At 48.3% G+C, this 17,740-nt stretch overlaps 1 protein-coding gene across 1 annotated transcript in view; it reads right to left on the bottom strand.

Annotated features, from left to right (window-relative positions):
- ZFYVE9 (zinc finger FYVE-type containing 9) overlaps positions 1 to 17,740 on the bottom strand; it is a 676,896-nt gene that overhangs the window by 184,101 nt on the left and 475,055 nt on the right. Inside the window, exon 10 of the mRNA XM_078670659.1 lies at positions 1,210 to 1,365. Coding sequence (XP_078526785.1) covers positions 1,210 to 1,365 — 156 coding nt within the window. The remainder of the gene's footprint in view (positions 1 to 1,209; positions 1,366 to 17,740) is intronic.

Consider the following 17,740-nt stretch of genomic DNA (forward strand, 5'->3'; position numbering starts at 1 on the left):
AGGCAAGATTCTGAGAATCTTGCCCTTTGCGAGTGCAATTTAGCTTGATGAATCAGGCGGTTAGATCTTTAGGAAATTTTGACTTTGAAATGTTTCAGCTTCCAAATGCTGAGCTTACTCAACAAATGTGCAGCCTTAATAATAAAGCTTTCCTAGATCGATCTGTTCTAAGCCTTTTGATGAGAAGTTCAATTCTTCAGCTAAGAAAACAAGGTATTTGACCACAGGAACATTTGCCAGTCAACCCTCCTAGTGTTGCTCTGCTTAAGAATTATTTTGTTTACTTAAAAATAGAGGAAAAAGGTGTGGGAAAAGTCGTTGAAGTGTGCCAAGTGCCAACACAATCTTGTGGTTACAGTTTTCAAGTTTATCCCACTTGGAGCTTCTGACTGCAATCTTCAAGGCTTCAGCTGGATCACAAATATCAAATATATCGGACCTAGGGAAGCCCAGATCAGCCACACAGCCACAGTGTCCTCCCTGGCCCAGCTGGAAGATGAGATTAATAACAAAGACTGAGTAGAAGAAGGTAAAAATGTTTTTCAGTTCATCCGGAAGCGTGGCTAAGAGCCAGTAAACAGTGCCACACAGCACAGCACTGAATAGAAGGTATCGATTATTTTATTTAGCTTTTTTTTTTACCATTTCTCTAAAAATGTATATTTCCTAAACATACAGTATGTACATACCATACGTAAACAAAATTCTGAGAGATGCTTGGGCATAAAGGTACCAACCCTACTTTATATCTTAAGTACTAAACGGTTTACATTTATAGGAACTCAGCTCCAGCTGACACCAAAATAGAGGCCACTTCCCCCTAATTATTTTTTCTACGCAACACGCAAGGGGAATTTAACAAAGAAGCAAAAGGCACCTTCTAAAACACAAGATAGGTTTTCATTAATAATTTTTTTTTTTAATTAAACTTTTATTAACGTGCAGGTTCAGTATATTGTAATGTCCATACATTCAAGCTGGCATTTTCATACATGTATGGTTCATTCTTCAAATCTTACATGACATTATCTAGTACGTTTTCATTGCTCATTTCTTTCCTTTTATAGTCTATATATGCTCTTCCGTATTTTCTTACCTAGATTAATAGAATATATCAATAACTTCCCGACAATTGTTGCTTAACTTAGTGTCTCTCATAGAACTCCAAGAGACATTTCCCCCCCTCCCTCATTCATTAATATTTTTTACCTGCAAGGGCATCCCTATAAAGCTGCACAAAGTGGCTGAAGATATCCTTGGGAAGACACTTTTCATCTTGCAAACATTGCAAAAGAATAACTATTTCGGACTGGCCTACTGCATGCATTCCCTTGGTAGTGAAACACCAGCATTTCCTGTTGACATCTGTGGAGAACAAAAGAAATAAGTGAGGCTTGGACCAGCATTTATCAGCAGTATCTTTCACAAGAATATCAATGCATCATTGCAAATATGGGGCAAATGATAAACTACTTTTCACCACAAATGTAATAACCGTATTTAAGATTTGAATTAAGAAATTACGTGAATGGTTATAAAACTAATTTAATGTTCTTTTATAGTGCGAAAGAAGCTGAAATATATCTATAAGCAATCATTTTTCTCCACTGTGGGTATCTGTCATATTTCAGACCACTGATTTATCAACAACTTTATTTCAATTTTGTTGACATTGATATTGGTTATCACATGTCACTTTTATAATGTAAAGAGAATAGCAGGCCGCTCAGAATAAAAAGTACACATTTCCACTATTTCTAAATCTTCTGTTATGGTAAGGGACCATAAACATTGCTATTGCCAAAGTATATCATCAGGTCAGATGGCAAACATATCACAAACCCTTCTTCCCTTAAGATGTTGGAGTAGTATCATCATATCTTGGGGGAAGACATCCCACACACACTGGCACAGAGCAATACATCAAAGGGGACAGCGGGGTCACATCCCATTATCGGGATTCCCTTCATATGTGTTAAACATGGGCGCCGCATCCTCTCAACTTTGTGAACTCCTTCATGTACAATACCCAAAAGCTTTTCCATTGCAGAAACATTCCACACCTTTCCCCATCACATGTTAAGTTGAAAAGCTGTTCGCAATTTCCAGAACTGGGCAGTGGAAAATCTGGCAGACAGTAGAAAATGGGAGATTAATTTCCTTATCAGTGAGAACAAATGAAATGTATTGTTTTTCCCCGGCCCCCGACAAAATAATCAAGGATTGAAGTGTTAAAGTAACACTAGTTAAGGCCTTCATTTTTGACAGGATTTCAAACCACGCTTGCATGAACTATATGTATGAAGCAGCATACCCTGCTCCTAAGACACTTCCCACAAGTATCGGGTCTCTGAAATATTGCCTTCTATCTGGTGGGAGAGAGATACCACCTGATAACCTTAACAGAGTTTGCTGTATGGATTTTAAGATTTGGAAGGTATCTTCCAGATAGCCACACAGGTCTCATCTTCAAAACCCTTTCCCAATTTATTACATATTTGTGTTTAGGCAACAGAGTTCTTCAATGTATCGATAAACCCATGTGATGCCCTTGTGACCCGCTCTTTTTACCCAAAAAAGATTACCAGCTCGCGTTTTCTTTTAGTTCTCAGTTAACCGAATATAATATTCATGATAGACTATATTCATCTTCTACAGTCAAATCAAATCAGTCTTATTACATCGCAATACAAAGAGTACAATTTTTCCAAACATCCCCCCAGCAATAGAATGTTATTTGGGTTCCAGTGCAGATCAAATAGGCCTGGTGGAAAGGCCAGATTATGAAATACTGGCATCAAGGTAGAGGAGTCAGGCGAGGAGTCTTTCCTCCTCATTACCAGCTACCAGTAGTCTATTAAGCTTGAAGTGGCTTACAGGAACGTGTGTGTTTTGGGTCCAGATTTAGGGGAGAGCTGTGACAGCAAGTGACAAAGAGGAGCTCTGGAGAATTCCTGCTTTACCTGTATCCATGTCTTTTATTCTTGATTATAGTTCCAGTCAAGAGCTGGGTGTATTTGGGCCCCCTCAATGTGTGTCAACATCTGGGAGGTATAAGCATCCTCCTACTTTGTGCGATAGTGTTGTTCTAGTCTGGGTGATCAAGCTTTCCAAATGAAGCCAAGTATCTTCTTTGGAATTTGGGTTATTGTTGATCTGGAGAAGTTAAGAGGCAGTAATTTGGCTACATTTAGGAGGGGGCATAACGTCCATTGTTAGGCTGGCTATCATCCCTATCCAAGATATTTCTCATTTGCCGCAGCAGTACATGTATTTTTATAGTGTTTGTCGAAGAGGATGAATATTGCAGTCGTATATATGCTCTTTGTAGCGGAAAGTAAAAGCGATGCCTGGGTATCTATTAGGATTCTCAGCTTGTATTAAAGATTCCTAAGGCATGTTAAGTGGGTTTTCTGTGCCTTTGGCCGGGGATTTCAAATAAATAATCTGTCACCCAGAAATGTCAGCAAATTTTTCAGGCTCCAAATCCAAAGCTTGTAAAGATGCCCCCGCATGGGTTATAAATCAAAGGAAACTGTTGGCCAACAGTGCTAATTTGTGCTCCACATCTCCCACTGTGAGACTCAATGTCTGGGTTATGTAAAATTCTATAACCAAGGGTTGCATTGAAAATGCAAACATGAGGGGTGAGAGGCATCCCTGTCTCATCCCTCTCGATCTAGGTATACTAGCTAAATATTTTCACCTTTGGGCCTAGTTGTGTCTTGTCCAATGCTTTCACTCAGTAGGGCCCATCAACCCTGTCAAAGGCCTGATATGCATCAAGCTAGAGAAGGATCATCAGCTCATTGCTCTGGTCTGCAATCTCCTTCCCTTCTGGTTAAATGCCAGCCTTACCACCTGCCTTCCAGGTTTTGATGAAATCCAATAGTTGGATAGATATCAGTTTGGGCCATAATGAATTAAGTGTCTCTACTCTATCAGAAGCAAATCATTTCAAATCACAATTCAGCAGTGCTAATGGGTGGTTGTATCTGCAAAGCAGAGGATCTTTTTGTCAGACTTCAGTAAGGGTGATGAAGGTGTAGCAACCATAGTCTGCCCGACTTTCTTGGATGTCCGGAAATAATTAAACTCTCTTGTGAGGCCTATCTGCTAGAACAGTCATGAAGGTTTTAGAGAATGAGTCAAGGAGGCCGTCAGGTAGGTATTCTTTTGACGGAATCCCTTGCCTCATCCACTGAAATGTCATTCTCCAAAGCCTCCATATCAGGCTGAAAGGTTGCAGCTACCGAGTTGAGTCTATTCATTGGTGCCGAAAGAGTGAGTAGAAGAACAAGACTGTGAGGATCTCTGAGGTGGTGGAATATTTACTGTCCTCATCCACTATCTAACTATTGTGGTTTTGTGCCCTTGCCTGTCTCAGTCTATAGGCAAGACGTTTGTCAGCTTTATCCCCTTTTTAGGTCGAGCCTAGCTATCGCGTAAGCGATCGCTATGCAAGAGATTTAGTAAGGGGCACCAGAAAATGCTCCCAAAGACCTTTGGAATGCGGTTTATGGCCAGTGCATGTGAGGCATTCAAGCGCGAAGCTGGCATCTGGCATCGGACTCGAAAGCAGCAGACTGCTTTCGCCAGTGTGCGGCCTCACTTCCTGCTCCCCCTCGTTCCCTCCCACCCTTCCTTAGATGCCCGCTTTTCTTGTTATACAGGGATTCAGCCAGTTTGTGCTGCCAGACGAATTCATAACAAATAAGCCTGTGGGTTATTTTGAGCGTGCGCTTTATGAAGGCACCGAGTCTTTATTTAGACTACATACATATACACACAAGCATGTTTGTGAAAATATGTTCTTTTTAAAAAATAAAAAAAAAAGCACAAGGGACCCATGTTTCCATGTGTAATCTGCCGTTTTAGTGGTTAAACACGACCATCACAACCTCTACGTAATCTCTACAAATTGTGTTTATTTTCTGGAATTTTCCTCCGTCTTCTGAAAGGGAGCACCTCTTTCACTTAATCATTTTGCCCTGGAGCTTGTAAAAGAATCTGTCAAAAAGAATCTTTCGTTCTCACCAAACAGTAGGCGCTACTTCCTGTTTTGCTTTGAATGCCTTGATCAAATGGCTGCAGCTTTCGCCAGAACAAATGCCAACTAGTGCATCGCTTTCAGAGCTGCATCACTTCCTGTGAGTACATGGCTCTGGAGAAATAACCTGCAGCATTCAAGTTGCCAAAGCGGTTCAGGGCAGAGTGCGCAGGCTCAAATACATTCGCTCAACACGCAGTGGGAAATGTACCGTATTTACCAGAGTATCTCCAGCTCGCACCACTCCAGTCCCAACCCTTACTGTCCAAACCTCCCCCCCCCCCCCCCCACCCCTGGCACTTCCCCCCTGGATTCAATCTTCTGCTATGCAGCCACAGCGCAACCACCTACAAGCAGAGACAAAACCGACCCCTGCTTGGGACGTTTGACTGCTAATTGGACTGTCCCTGCTATGTGTAACACATTAACACCAAACAATGCAGTCTTTGTGACAGTGTGACCCTTTCATGGGTAAATGCATCTTACCCGTAGTTTGTGTCTTGCCTGGGGGGATCCTACCCAAAAAGTTAATGTGATTTAATGAACGTTTTTTTAACTTATGTGTTTACTGTTAGAGGTATAAAAGGAGCGCACAGACACTGTTTTTCAGATAGAGCCCGCCGTTTTTTCCCACCGTTCCTGCCGCGACCCCGCCCCCCCGCTTGCCGATTGGCCCACGTGCTCCCCGCCTCCCAGCTGACCCTCCCTCCAGGCTCCCTTCTTAAGGGGACCCAGACCACGATTCAGGAGCGACCACTGCGCCCTCCACGGCCTGGTCGCCCCCACGCTCCCCGCCTGCTCTGCCTGCCTACCTCTACCTGCTGCCTGCCAGACGCCGATCCGGCGCCCCAGCCGCCGCAGGGCCGCCCACCAAGCCCGCCGTTTTTTCCCGCCGTTCCTGCCGCGACCCCGCCCCCCCGCTTGCCGATTGGCCCACGCGCTCCCCGCCTCCCAGCTGACCCTCCCTCCAGGCTCCCTTCTTAAGGGGACCCAGACCACGATTCAGGAGCGACCACTGCGCCCTCCACGGCCTGGTCGCCCCCACGCTCCCCGCCTGCTCTGCCTGCCTACCTCTACCTGCTGCCTGCCAGACGCCGATCCGGCGCCCCAGCCGCCGCCCACCAAGCCCGCCGTTTTTTCCCGCCGTTCCTGCCGCGACCCAGCCCCCCCGCTTGCCGATTGGCCCACGCGCTCCCCGCCTCCCAGCTGACCCTCCCTCCAGGCTCCCTTCTTATGACGCCCCCAGAGCGACCGCGCAGCGGACGCGCGTTGCGGGAGCACCGAATGAGCGCCGAAGGTGCGCCAAAGGTAAGCCCGTCTGCGCCCGTCCGCGCCTGGACCGCGCCCAGTGCCAGGACCCCTGGCCCCCACCGCCGGAAGCCGACCCGACGGACCTACGACGCCACCGACCTCAACGCACTCAACACCGGCCGAACCTCAGGCTGCTACCGAGCCACACCGAGACGCACCCACGGACCCTTCAGCTGCCACTCCTGCAAGTTCACCTGCAACCGGACCCACGCCACACCAGCACCCACCAAGCCGAACACCAGCAGCACCCACCTGAAGTGCATCCTGCTCAACACCCGCTCCGTCCACAGACACGCCGTCGAGCTATGGAACCTGCTCGACACCACAGACCCAGACGTCGCCTTCATCACGGAAACCTGGATGAACGCCTCCTCAGCGCCCGACATCGCCATCGCCATCCCAGAAGGCTACAAGATCATCCGGAGACCGCGTCAACCAGACAGGAGGAGGCATCGCCATCATCCACAGGAACACCATCCACATCACGACCAACACCGACGACACCCTCACACCCGCCGAACACCTGCACTTCCAGATCCACGCCAACCCCAAGACCACCCTCAGAGGCACCCTCATCTACAGACCCCCGGGACCACGCACACAATTCAGCGAGGACATCGCCGACTTCATCAGCCCACACGCCCTCCCCTCCGCCGACTACATCCTCCTCGGGGACCTCAACTTCCACCTGGAGAACAACAACGACCGCAACACCACCACCCTGCTGGACAACCTCACCAACCTCGGACTCAAGCAACTGGTGACCACCCCCACCCACTACGCCGGACACACACTCGACTCGATCTTCTCTTCCAGCAAGGACATCGCCTTCAGCTACGCCACGGGACTTCACTGGACGGACCACAGCTGCGTCCACTTCAGCTTCAGAAGGACCACGCTCCACCATCACCAGCAACAGGCTCCCGCAGAAGCTGGAACAAGATCACTACAGACCAGCTCGCTACTTCCCTGAGCAAGAACCCTCCCACCAGCACAACCAACCCCAGCCAAGCAGCCACCAACCTCACGAAATGGATCAGCGACTGCGCAGACGACCTCGCCCCGCTGAAGACCCCGCCGAGCAGACCCGGCAGCAAGAAAGCCCCATGGTTTAACGACGAACTCAAGAGCTCCAAGAAGAACTGCAGAGCACTTGAGAAAACCTGGCGCAGAGACCCAACACCGGACAACATGACTGCCCTCAAGCTCGCCACCCGAAAACACCACCAGCGGATCCACGCCACCAAGAAAACCGCATTCAAGGAACGACTGGACAACAACGCACACAACAGCAAGGAACTCTTCAACATCGTGAAAGAGCTCTCCAACCCCAACGCCGGAAACAACGACATCACCCCTTCGCAAGACCTCTGCAACTCCCTCGCCTCCTACAAGATCGCGGACATACACAACAGCTTCAGCACTCAACCGACGCACGCCACGACCGAACCACCGCCCCCCACCACCACCCTCCGCGCCTGGACCCCGATCAGCACCGAAGACACCATCCGCACGATGAACTCCATCCACTCCGGATCTCCGACAGACCCCTGCCCTCACCACGTCTTCAACAAGGCCGACGCTGTCATCGCACCCCACCTGCGGGACATCATCAACACCTCCTTCGACACCGCCACCTTCCCGGAGAGCTGGAAGCACGCCGAACTCAGCGCTCTACTCAAGAAACCATCAGCAGACCCAACCGACCTCAAGAACTACCGCCCCATCTCGCTGCTCCCGTTTCCGGCAAAAGTCATCGAGAAGACCGTCAACAAGCAACTGGCCGCCTTCCTCGAGACGAACGGCTCCCTCGACCTCTCGCAGTCTGGCTTCCGGGCCAACCACAGCACCGAGACCGCCCTGATCGCAGCTACCGATGACATCCGAGCCCTGCTTGACAACGGAGAAACAGCGGCCCTCATCCTCCTGGACCTCTCCGCGGCCTTCGACACTGTCTCCCACCGTACCCTAGTGCAGCGCCTCAGCAACGTCGGAATCCAGGAGAAGGCACTGGAGTGGATCACCTCCTTCCTCGCCGGAAGGACACAGAGAGTCCGCCTCCCCCCGTTCAGATCGGAGGCCACCGAAGTCATCTGCGGCGTTCCTCAAGGCTCCTCGCTCAGCCCAACACTCTTCAACGTATACATGAGCCCCCTCGCAGCCATCGCACGCCAGCACAACCTGAACATCATCTCCTACGCCGACGACACCCAGCTGATCCTCTCCCTCACTAACGACCCCGCCACCGCCAGAGCCAACCTGCACGAAGGGATGACAGACGTAGCCACATGGATGTCGAACAGCCGCCTGAAACTGAACTCGGACAAGACGGAAGTTCTCATCCTGGGCTCCTCGCCCTCCGCCTGGGACGACTCCTGGTGGCCCCCCGCCCTGGGCAGCGCACCCAAACCAACAGAGCACGCACGCAACCTGGGCTTCATCCTGGACTCCTCCCTCTCCATGACCAGACAAGTCAACGCCGTCTCCTCGTTGTGCTTCAACATCCTGCGCATGCTACGTAAGATCTTCCGATGGATCCCCACCGAGACCAGGAAGACGGTCACCCAGGCCCTCGTCACCAGCCGTCTGGACTATGGCAACTCCCTCTACGCCGGAACCACCGCCAAACTCCAGAAGAGACTCCAGTGGATCCAGAACACCTCAGCACGACTCATCCTGGACATCCCCCGCCGCAGCCACATCTCCGGACACCTGAGAGACCTGCACTGGCTCCCGGTCAACAAGAGAATCACCTTCCGGCTCCTCACCCACGCACACAAAGCCCTACACAACCAAGGACCAGAATACCTCAACAGCCGCCTCAACTTCTACGCTCCCAAACCCCAGCTTCGATCGACCAACCACGCCCTCGCCGCCGTCCCCCGCATCCGAAGAGCCACCACAGGAGGAAGGTCCTTCTCCTACCTGGCCGCCAAGACTTGGAACTCCCTTCCGACCCACCTCCGCCTGACCCAGGACCACCTCGCCTTCAGGAAGCAGCTCAAGACCTGGTTGTTCGAGCAGTAGCGGACCCCCTCCCCCCAGCGCCTTGAGACCCTCCGGGTGAGTAGTGCGCTATATAAATGCTCTGATTGATTGATTGATATAAGAACCCTGTCTGCAGTAACAGATACCCGCAGCGTTTTCACACCCTGCAACCGCCATAGTGGTTTCTTCAAATATCGGGAACAAAATGTAGCCTTGCCGCGCTCGGGCCAGAGCGCAGCACCGGAAAGGGCTACCCTTTAAACACTTTAATCATGCATGACTCGACCAGTAATAATTAAAACAGGCACTGGTCGTGATTTTGTTTCTACTGGGAGTTTAAAAAAGATTAAAACGAAGAAATACCTTGAATTAAAATAGCATTAATGTACTTTAGTTTTTCTCGATCTATTCTGACCCCTATGGGGTCAGAGTGGTCTCCTATGCTGATGATACACAGCTAATGTTTTCATTTAGAGATCACTCTGACAACGGCCTATCAAACTTCAAATGTTGCCTCTCCAACATTGTATCGTGGATGACTTCTAATACCCTGAAGCTGAACACAGACAAAACCGAGGTGCTGTTTTTCAACCAAAAAGTCCCAATGCTACCATCTATGTGGTGGCCGTCCGAGCTTAACCCCCCCCCCTTCTCCCGTTAAATCTGCCCGGAATTTGGGCTTTTTAATCGACAACGAATTGTCATGTAAGGCCTGCTTTGGCAAATTGCGCATGATTAAAAAGATCTTCCCCTACCTGCCCATGGATTCAAAGAGGACTATCGTGCATGCCCTCATTTCCTCCCACCTGGACTATTCGAATAGCTTATACGTGGGAGCTCCAGCTTACCTTATACATCGGTTGCAGATTGTTCAGAATGCTGCTGCCAGGCTGATATGTAACATTCCCTATCGACACTAAATTACCCCCCACTTGAAGAACCTTCATTGGCTCCCAGTATCTTCTCGCATCCAGTTTAAAGCCCTGGTCCTGTCTTTCAGGGCTTTAAATAGCAAGTGACCAGGGTATCTCAGACAGAGGCTGAAGCTCGTCCACTCATCTCGAGCTCTCAGATCCAACCACCTCCGCCTCTTGCTCCCCCCCCCGCTTCCATCGGTCACGGCAAAGCTATGGAATTCTCTTTAATTTAGTCTTCGACTGATCGAATCAGAATCTCTGTTCAGGCGCAGCTTGAAGACATGGCTATTTTCTAGCCACTAGCTCTCCTACGGTCTCTGCCACTTGTTGTCCACAGCGCCAGGCCCCCCCTGTCGGGGGTAGCCGCGCGCTTTATAATTTTCAAGAATAATAATAATATTCCAAAAGACTTTATCCTAATATAGGTTTCAAGTGTATACAGAGCCTCAAAAAATAAATTTTAAACAATTTTAAATTTTAATAATAATAGACTACAGTGTTTGGGCAAGAGACATTTAAAATAGTACTGTCACTGACCACAATTTAGTACAGAGACAGTCACGTTTGGATTGATTGGTGAACGCACAAAGATAGAACTGCTTGTTGAAAATTAGACAGCGCGTCAATGGGCGCGCCGATGCCTGAATCTCCGGGAAATCCAGTCTCCTTTGCTCTCCACATGCAAACACAGAACGCTTCTTAAAACCGGAAGAGAAGAACAGCATGCCCTGCGTGGCCGTGCTTGCCCTCATTTCCTCCCACCTGGACTATTCGAATAGCTTATACGTGGGAGCTCCAGCTTACCTTGTACATCGGTTGCAGATTGTTCAGAATGCTGCTGCCAGGCTGATATGTAACATTCCCTATCGCCACTCACCCCTCACACCCTCACCCTCACACCACCTCACACACCCCCTCCCCCCTCACATACCCTCACCCCCATCACCCTCACACCCCCTCACCACTCCGCCCTCACTCACACCCCCTCACCCTCACACCCCCTCACCCACACACACCCACACCCCCTCACCCTCCCACACCCCTCACACACCCACACCCCCTCACCCTCACACCCCCACAACCCCTCACCCTCACACCCCCACACCCCTGTCCCCCCTCACACCCCCTCACCCTCACACCCCCTCACACCCCCTCACCCTCATACCCCCTCACAACCCCTCACCCTCACACCCTCACACAACCTCACTGATCCCCTCACCCTCACACCCTCAATCAATCAATCAGCAAATTTGTAAAGTGCGCTACTCGCCCGCTAGGGTCTCAAGGCGCTGGGGGAGGGGGAGTCGCTACTGCTCGAACAGCCAGGTCTTGAGTTGTTTCCTGAAGGAGAGCTGATCCTGGGTCAGCCGTAGGTGGGTGGGGAGGGAGTTCCATGTCTTGGCCGCCAGGTAGGAAAAGGATCTTCCTCCGGCGGTGGATCTGCGAATTCGTGGGACGGTGGCGAGGGCGAGGCTGGCGAATCGGAGCTGGCGGGTGGGTAGAATGCGAGGCGGCTGTTGAGGTATTTGGGGCCCATGTCGTGGAGAGCCTTGTGTGCGTGGGTGAGGAGTCTGAAAGTGATCCTCTTGCTGACGGGGAGCCAGTGTAGGTCTCTCAGGTGGTCAGAGATATGGCCGTGAAGGGGGATGTCCAGGATGAGTCGTGCAGAAGCGTTCTGTATGCGCTGGAGTCTTTTCTGGAGTTTGGCTGTGGTTCCAGCGTAGAGGGTGTTCCCGTAGTCCAGTCGGCTGGTGACGAGGGCCTGGGTGACCGTCTTCCTGGTTTCGGTGGGGATCCACCGGAAGATCTTTCGGAGCATGCGCAGGGTGTTGAAACAGGATGACGAGACGGCGTTGACTTGCTTGGACATCGTGAGGGAGGAGTCCAGGATGAAGCCCAGGTTGCGTGCATGGTCCGTTGGCTTGGGGGCGGTACCCAGGGCAGTGGGCCACCAGGAGTCGCCCCAGGCAGAGGGGGATGGTCCCAGGATGAGGACTTCCGTCTTGTCTGAGTTCAGTTTCAGAGCTTCATCCATTCCGCGACTTCTTTCATTCCTTCCTGGAGGGTGGCTCTGGCGGGGTCGTTGGAGAGGGAGAGGATCAGCTGGGTGTCGTCGGCGTGGGAGATGATGTTTAGGTTGTGTTGGCGTGCGATGGCTGCAAGGGTGCTCATGTAGACGTTGAAGAGGGTGGGGCTAAACGAGGATCCTTGCGGAACGCCGCAGATGACTTCGGTGGCCGCGGATCGGAACGGGGGGAGGCAGACTCTCTGGGTTCTTCCGGCGAGGAGCGAGATGATCCACTCCAAGGCCGTTCCTTGGATTCCGGTGTTGCTGAGGCGTTGTATCAGGGTGCGGTGACATACGGTGTCAAAGGCTGCTGAGCGGTTCAGGAGGATGAGTGCAGCTGTTTCCCCGTTGTCGAGCAGGGACTGTGGTGTATTTACTATGGGTACTGTATCGATCCCACTGTTTCTGACCCTTGTCTGGTTAATAATTAACTAGCAGCCATTCAACTGCACAGAAATCCGTTAGCTGATTAGCCACACAACGGCACAGACGCCCGTTATCTGATTAGGTCATAGCGCATGCCATCTCATTAGGCAAGCACTATTCCTCCAGCCCCCTAATAGGCATACGGTGTTCTCAAAACAAATCAAACCTACCACGACCTGGGAAATCCCCACAGCAATTGTTTTGATTTAGCCGAGAACTTCAGTAAAGAATGTACGAACGACCAGTTCGTATGAAATCCTTATTGACGTATTTATGTCCATCCTTACGTCAATCCCGGCACCTTTCAGGTATAAATAATACCGACATTGCCTTAAGCAAACACACGAGGTGGTGACAAGATTGGAGCAGCGAGACTTGCCGAGGAGCCCAGCTGACAGCGAAGCCCACAGACGCTGCCCCTCCTTTCTGACGCGCTGAGAGAGAGAGACGCTGCCTTTTCTCCTGCCGAGAAATCCAGCTCCGGCGCTTCCAAGCAGCCCTCGCAGGCAGCTGGAATATCAAGACCTGAGATAGAGATACCAGCCCTCCAGCCTTCTAAACTCCCAGGTACTAAACTGAATCATCCTTTGTAGAGAATTCTTGAAGCAGACTCTTGGCAAAGCAAACTTAACTTAAACTGCTACTTATCTACTCCCGCCACGTATTAGGCTTAGGTCAGGTACATTGGGGTAGGCGTAGTTAGAAGCACCAGTTGAGTACGATTAGTCAATGTATATATCTATGTATCTATTTCATCCAAGTATCATATGGCTAAGAAACCATATCAATGCTTTTACAGTATTATTTTATAATTCTGTTATTACTGTATGCACTTTACTTAACTATAAGTATTGCAATAATAGCGATTGATTTCTCTTGTATGAGAAAAGAGACTGATCAATAAATAACATCTTTTATTGAACACGTCCGTCTCTTCCTTTTCTCTACAATCTGGTGAAACTAAGAATGCACTGAACTGACTGAGTAAAATAAGTTGTCTTTTGTTTTCACACAACTCTAGAGATACACTCTTGATTAGGGGAGAGCAAAGTTGTCATGTTCTATGGTTGTCAGAAACTAAATCCCTTCTTGTCTATTCGAGAAAGTTTCTAGTGAACTCTGAGCTAGCTGGCACACACAACTTTAAGTCTAATATCGACAGTAGAAGACCTAGTTAACCTCTGTCCTACGTCTATACTATTGAAGATAGTATTCCAATTCGCAGAGCCTATTGGGATGATAGGAACTACACTACATGGCGCCCAACGTGTTTGGATGGGCGATAAATCTAACGTAAGACATTAGAGTAACTCAGTCGTGCTTTTTCACACAGACCCTTTTTCCCCATAATACTCCAAAGACGTCTGGAGTGGGTGAAAGGTTAAATCCGCCAAACCTAGTAGGAGGAGACTTCTATGTATGGTTCTTGGTTTATTTAACGTTGAAGGATACACTGTTCCAAAATATTGTGCATCTAATCTTTGTTTCCATAGAAACCTGATCTGCAAATAAATAAAATAACCTTCTTGACATTAGAATGTCACTAGAAGAAGAAGAAAGGGAGACAGTTAGAATAGCAGCTGAACTCCTAGCAGCTGACAATACTCTGCTACAACAAGACCCGGAGGCAATACTCATCCCGGTCAACATAAGAAAATCTATAACTTTAAAACTTATAGAAAATGGGCTGACACCGAGAGGTGGTACAGTCATATTCGTAATCGAGGCACACGAATATCGGCAGACAGAGGTATTCTATTCATGGATAAACGGGTTTTTTTTTTTTTTGGTGCAAAACATTTATTGAGCACTGTCAGGAGTACACAGCGTCTCGCCAACAACCCGGAGGCCGGCCGCTATCAATGCATATATACAGAACAAAAAATAACAGAAGTGCATGGGCACGAATACATTCGCGTCAAACATTAGCATCCAAGTGACAAGCGCAGCGTCTACACAGTGAAAGCAATGTGTCTTGCATTTTTAGATATTTCATGTTAACATTAACATGTGCAGTGTCTAGGTGAACCCAGGGGGGGGGGGGCGCATACCGTGTGCTCGAGCGGGCATATCAGGCCATGGGAGGTATGTATCTGGCAAAGCCATGAGTCCATAAATGAAGGAATGGCAGGCCTCAGTAGCAGAGGCGGCAGGCCGGCAGACACCCGTGCGGCATCATTGGGGTGTGAGGAAACCACTAAGAGCCTAGAAATGGGGGAGGAGGGGGAGGGGGAGGGGGGAAGGGGTAGGGGGACAGGGGGGGGGGGGGGGGGAAAGAAGCAAGCACATCAAGCCAGACAGGTCAGTTCAGGGTTTTAAATTCAGGACCAGGAAACAACACCGTAGTGTCCCACCATCCCAACTTCAAGCGCTGTCATCTTCCAGCGGGTCAGTGATCAAATAACATTGTAATGGGGCCCAAATATCAGTAGGCCTAGAAGTAGGTGGCAACAACTCGGAATACGTATGCAATTGTTCCTGGCAGTATACCATGTCGTTCATCCACTCCTTAAACTTGGGCGCTCTTCCTCTCCCCCATCTACAGGCCACCCTGCGTTTAGCCAGACGCATAGCCAGCGCCACAAATTTACGGTGAGCTATTCATGGATAAACTTTCCAGCAGCAAATGCTGTAACAAAGGACTTCCACTATTACAAAATAGAGGACCCTCCGAATGAGTACACTCCTTTCGAAGAGGTGGAAATACCACTCAAATACCAAGAGCACCTGCTCTGGTTTAATGGCGCCCTAAAACATAATAATCACATCACCAGGCTCGGTCCACTAGGTAGACCAGGAGCAACGTGGCCGGTCCTATCCGGATACACACCACATCCAGACATTGAAGAAATGTCTGCACCAGAACTTTTAGCACAGCTAAAACAACTAATTAAAATACACAGACAATTAGTCCAATATGTAATGCGGACTTCAACAGTCCAACCAGCTATTAAAATTCCACAGCTGATCCCTCACCAGGGGAACACAAATAAAATTACACCACAGAACATACAGTCCTGTCTAGGTAAAGTACCCGCAAAACGGGAACAAATTCCATTCTGGTTAGCACAAAAAATCACTCAAATAGAGGCGGTATTTCCAGATACCACCCCGGTTGAGAAACACAGGATTCTGACTATCTGTCTTCCAATGGGAATCGCACCACATGTGGAGGACTGTGACACTTGGGGTACAGTCTTTGCTTCCATCTACACAAAAACGCATGGTGTTCCATCCATGTCAGTAATACCAGATGTGCTAAAACAAATTCAAGATGAATACGGTCCAGAACCTGCTTTAACTCTTGGTATGAAACTACTAAAAGACTTCAAACAGGTCTCGGCAATATTATTAGCCAATATAAAGGGAGAAGCAGCAAATGTGGCGATCCGCCAGAGGTTGAAAGAGACAGATATAGCAGACCAACCATTTGAAATTGCCAGAATCATAGAAAAATCTTATGAAGAACTAGGAAGAGATAGTTTGGGTGGAAAACCGGTGAAACCCCAACTTATTGAAAAACCTGAAAAGGTATTTATTAAAAATAATCTAAACACTCAAAAAAAGAGCTGGGATGGAAATAACCAATCCACTCCTAAAGAAAAAAGATTCCAGTCCAGAGGAAGGTCTCCTCGGCGGAGAGAAAGATCTCGGGACCAAGGACACAAGTCTCCCCAAAGGGAGCCCTCTGAGAAAAAATACAACCTTAGAAATAGGGATAATCTGAAAAAACCTGATAGATATCAAGATATTGATACACGTCCATCTCAGAAATAATTATGCCTGCCTTCTCAAATCGTATTCCAATTCATAAAAAATATACACTTGCAAGAAAGTGGGCAGTAGCCCAGGCTCCTGCATTATATAAAAACCATGTGGGATGGGATGAGGACTCTCCTCCTCACAAAATCCACTTAAAATCACAACCTACTGCACAACGGCAGTACCCAATTAAGCAAGAAGCTAAAAAACGGGTAAAAGAGATCCTAGATCAACTTGAATACCAGGGGGTGATTGAAACTTGCACCTCACAAATGAATAATCCTTTGTTTCCTGTTTCCAAACCAGACAATTCATATCGTCTTGTTTTGGACTACAGACACCTTAACTCATGTTGCAAAACCTTTGCAGTACAAAACTCACATAGTGCTGCACTAATGAATAACATAGTGCGCAAAAAATACAAAACAACATTAGACATCTCTAATGGATTCTTCTGTCAAAATATAGCACCAGAGAGCAGATATTTAACCGCGTTCTCAATAAATGGCGCGCAAAAAAATTTCTGTTGTTTGCCCCAGGGGTTCAAGAACAGCCCAGGATTATTCTCAGCAAGAGTAACAGAGTTACTACAAATATATGATGACGAGGCATTATCTTATGTCGATGACATCTATCTAACAGATGATGACTTGGATACTCACTTGAAGAGAGTGAACACCATAATACTTGGGTTCGCAGCAGAGGGTTACAAATTCAACTTTAAAAAGTCAAGAATTGCCCATCTAACTGTCCTGTTTTTAGGATATGAACTATCAAGTGAAGGCAAAAGCCTGGCTGACAATTTCCTAGAGAAATGTGCTGTAATCCAAGCACCTAGAACACTAAAAAACTTACAATCAATTCTAGGTTTCCTAAATTTCGGAAGAACTTACATTATAAATTATGCAGAGAGAGTTACACCTCTCTATGATCTTATAAACCCAGATTTTAAAAGAATCAATTGGACTCAAAAACACACAGAAATTTTGAGATCTTTACAAACAGATATGTTAGTTAAAACAAAATTACAAACACGTGACAACACACGCAACCTTGTGATTCGAGTCATCCCAGGACGATGCGGATTCACATACCTGACCTCTAATGAGGGAGAGAAGGTACCAATTGCATACAAATCACATTTGTACACAGAAGCTGAAAAAAGGTTCAGCATTAAGGAAAACATTGTTCATGCGGTTCAAACAGCCGTAGCAAAAG

The sequence above is a fragment of the Lissotriton helveticus genome, chromosome 1_2 (genome assembly GCF_964261635.1).
Source record: "Lissotriton helveticus chromosome 1_2, aLisHel1.1, whole genome shotgun sequence".
In the NCBI taxonomy this organism is placed as follows: domain Eukaryota; kingdom Metazoa; phylum Chordata; class Amphibia; order Caudata; family Salamandridae; genus Lissotriton; species Lissotriton helveticus.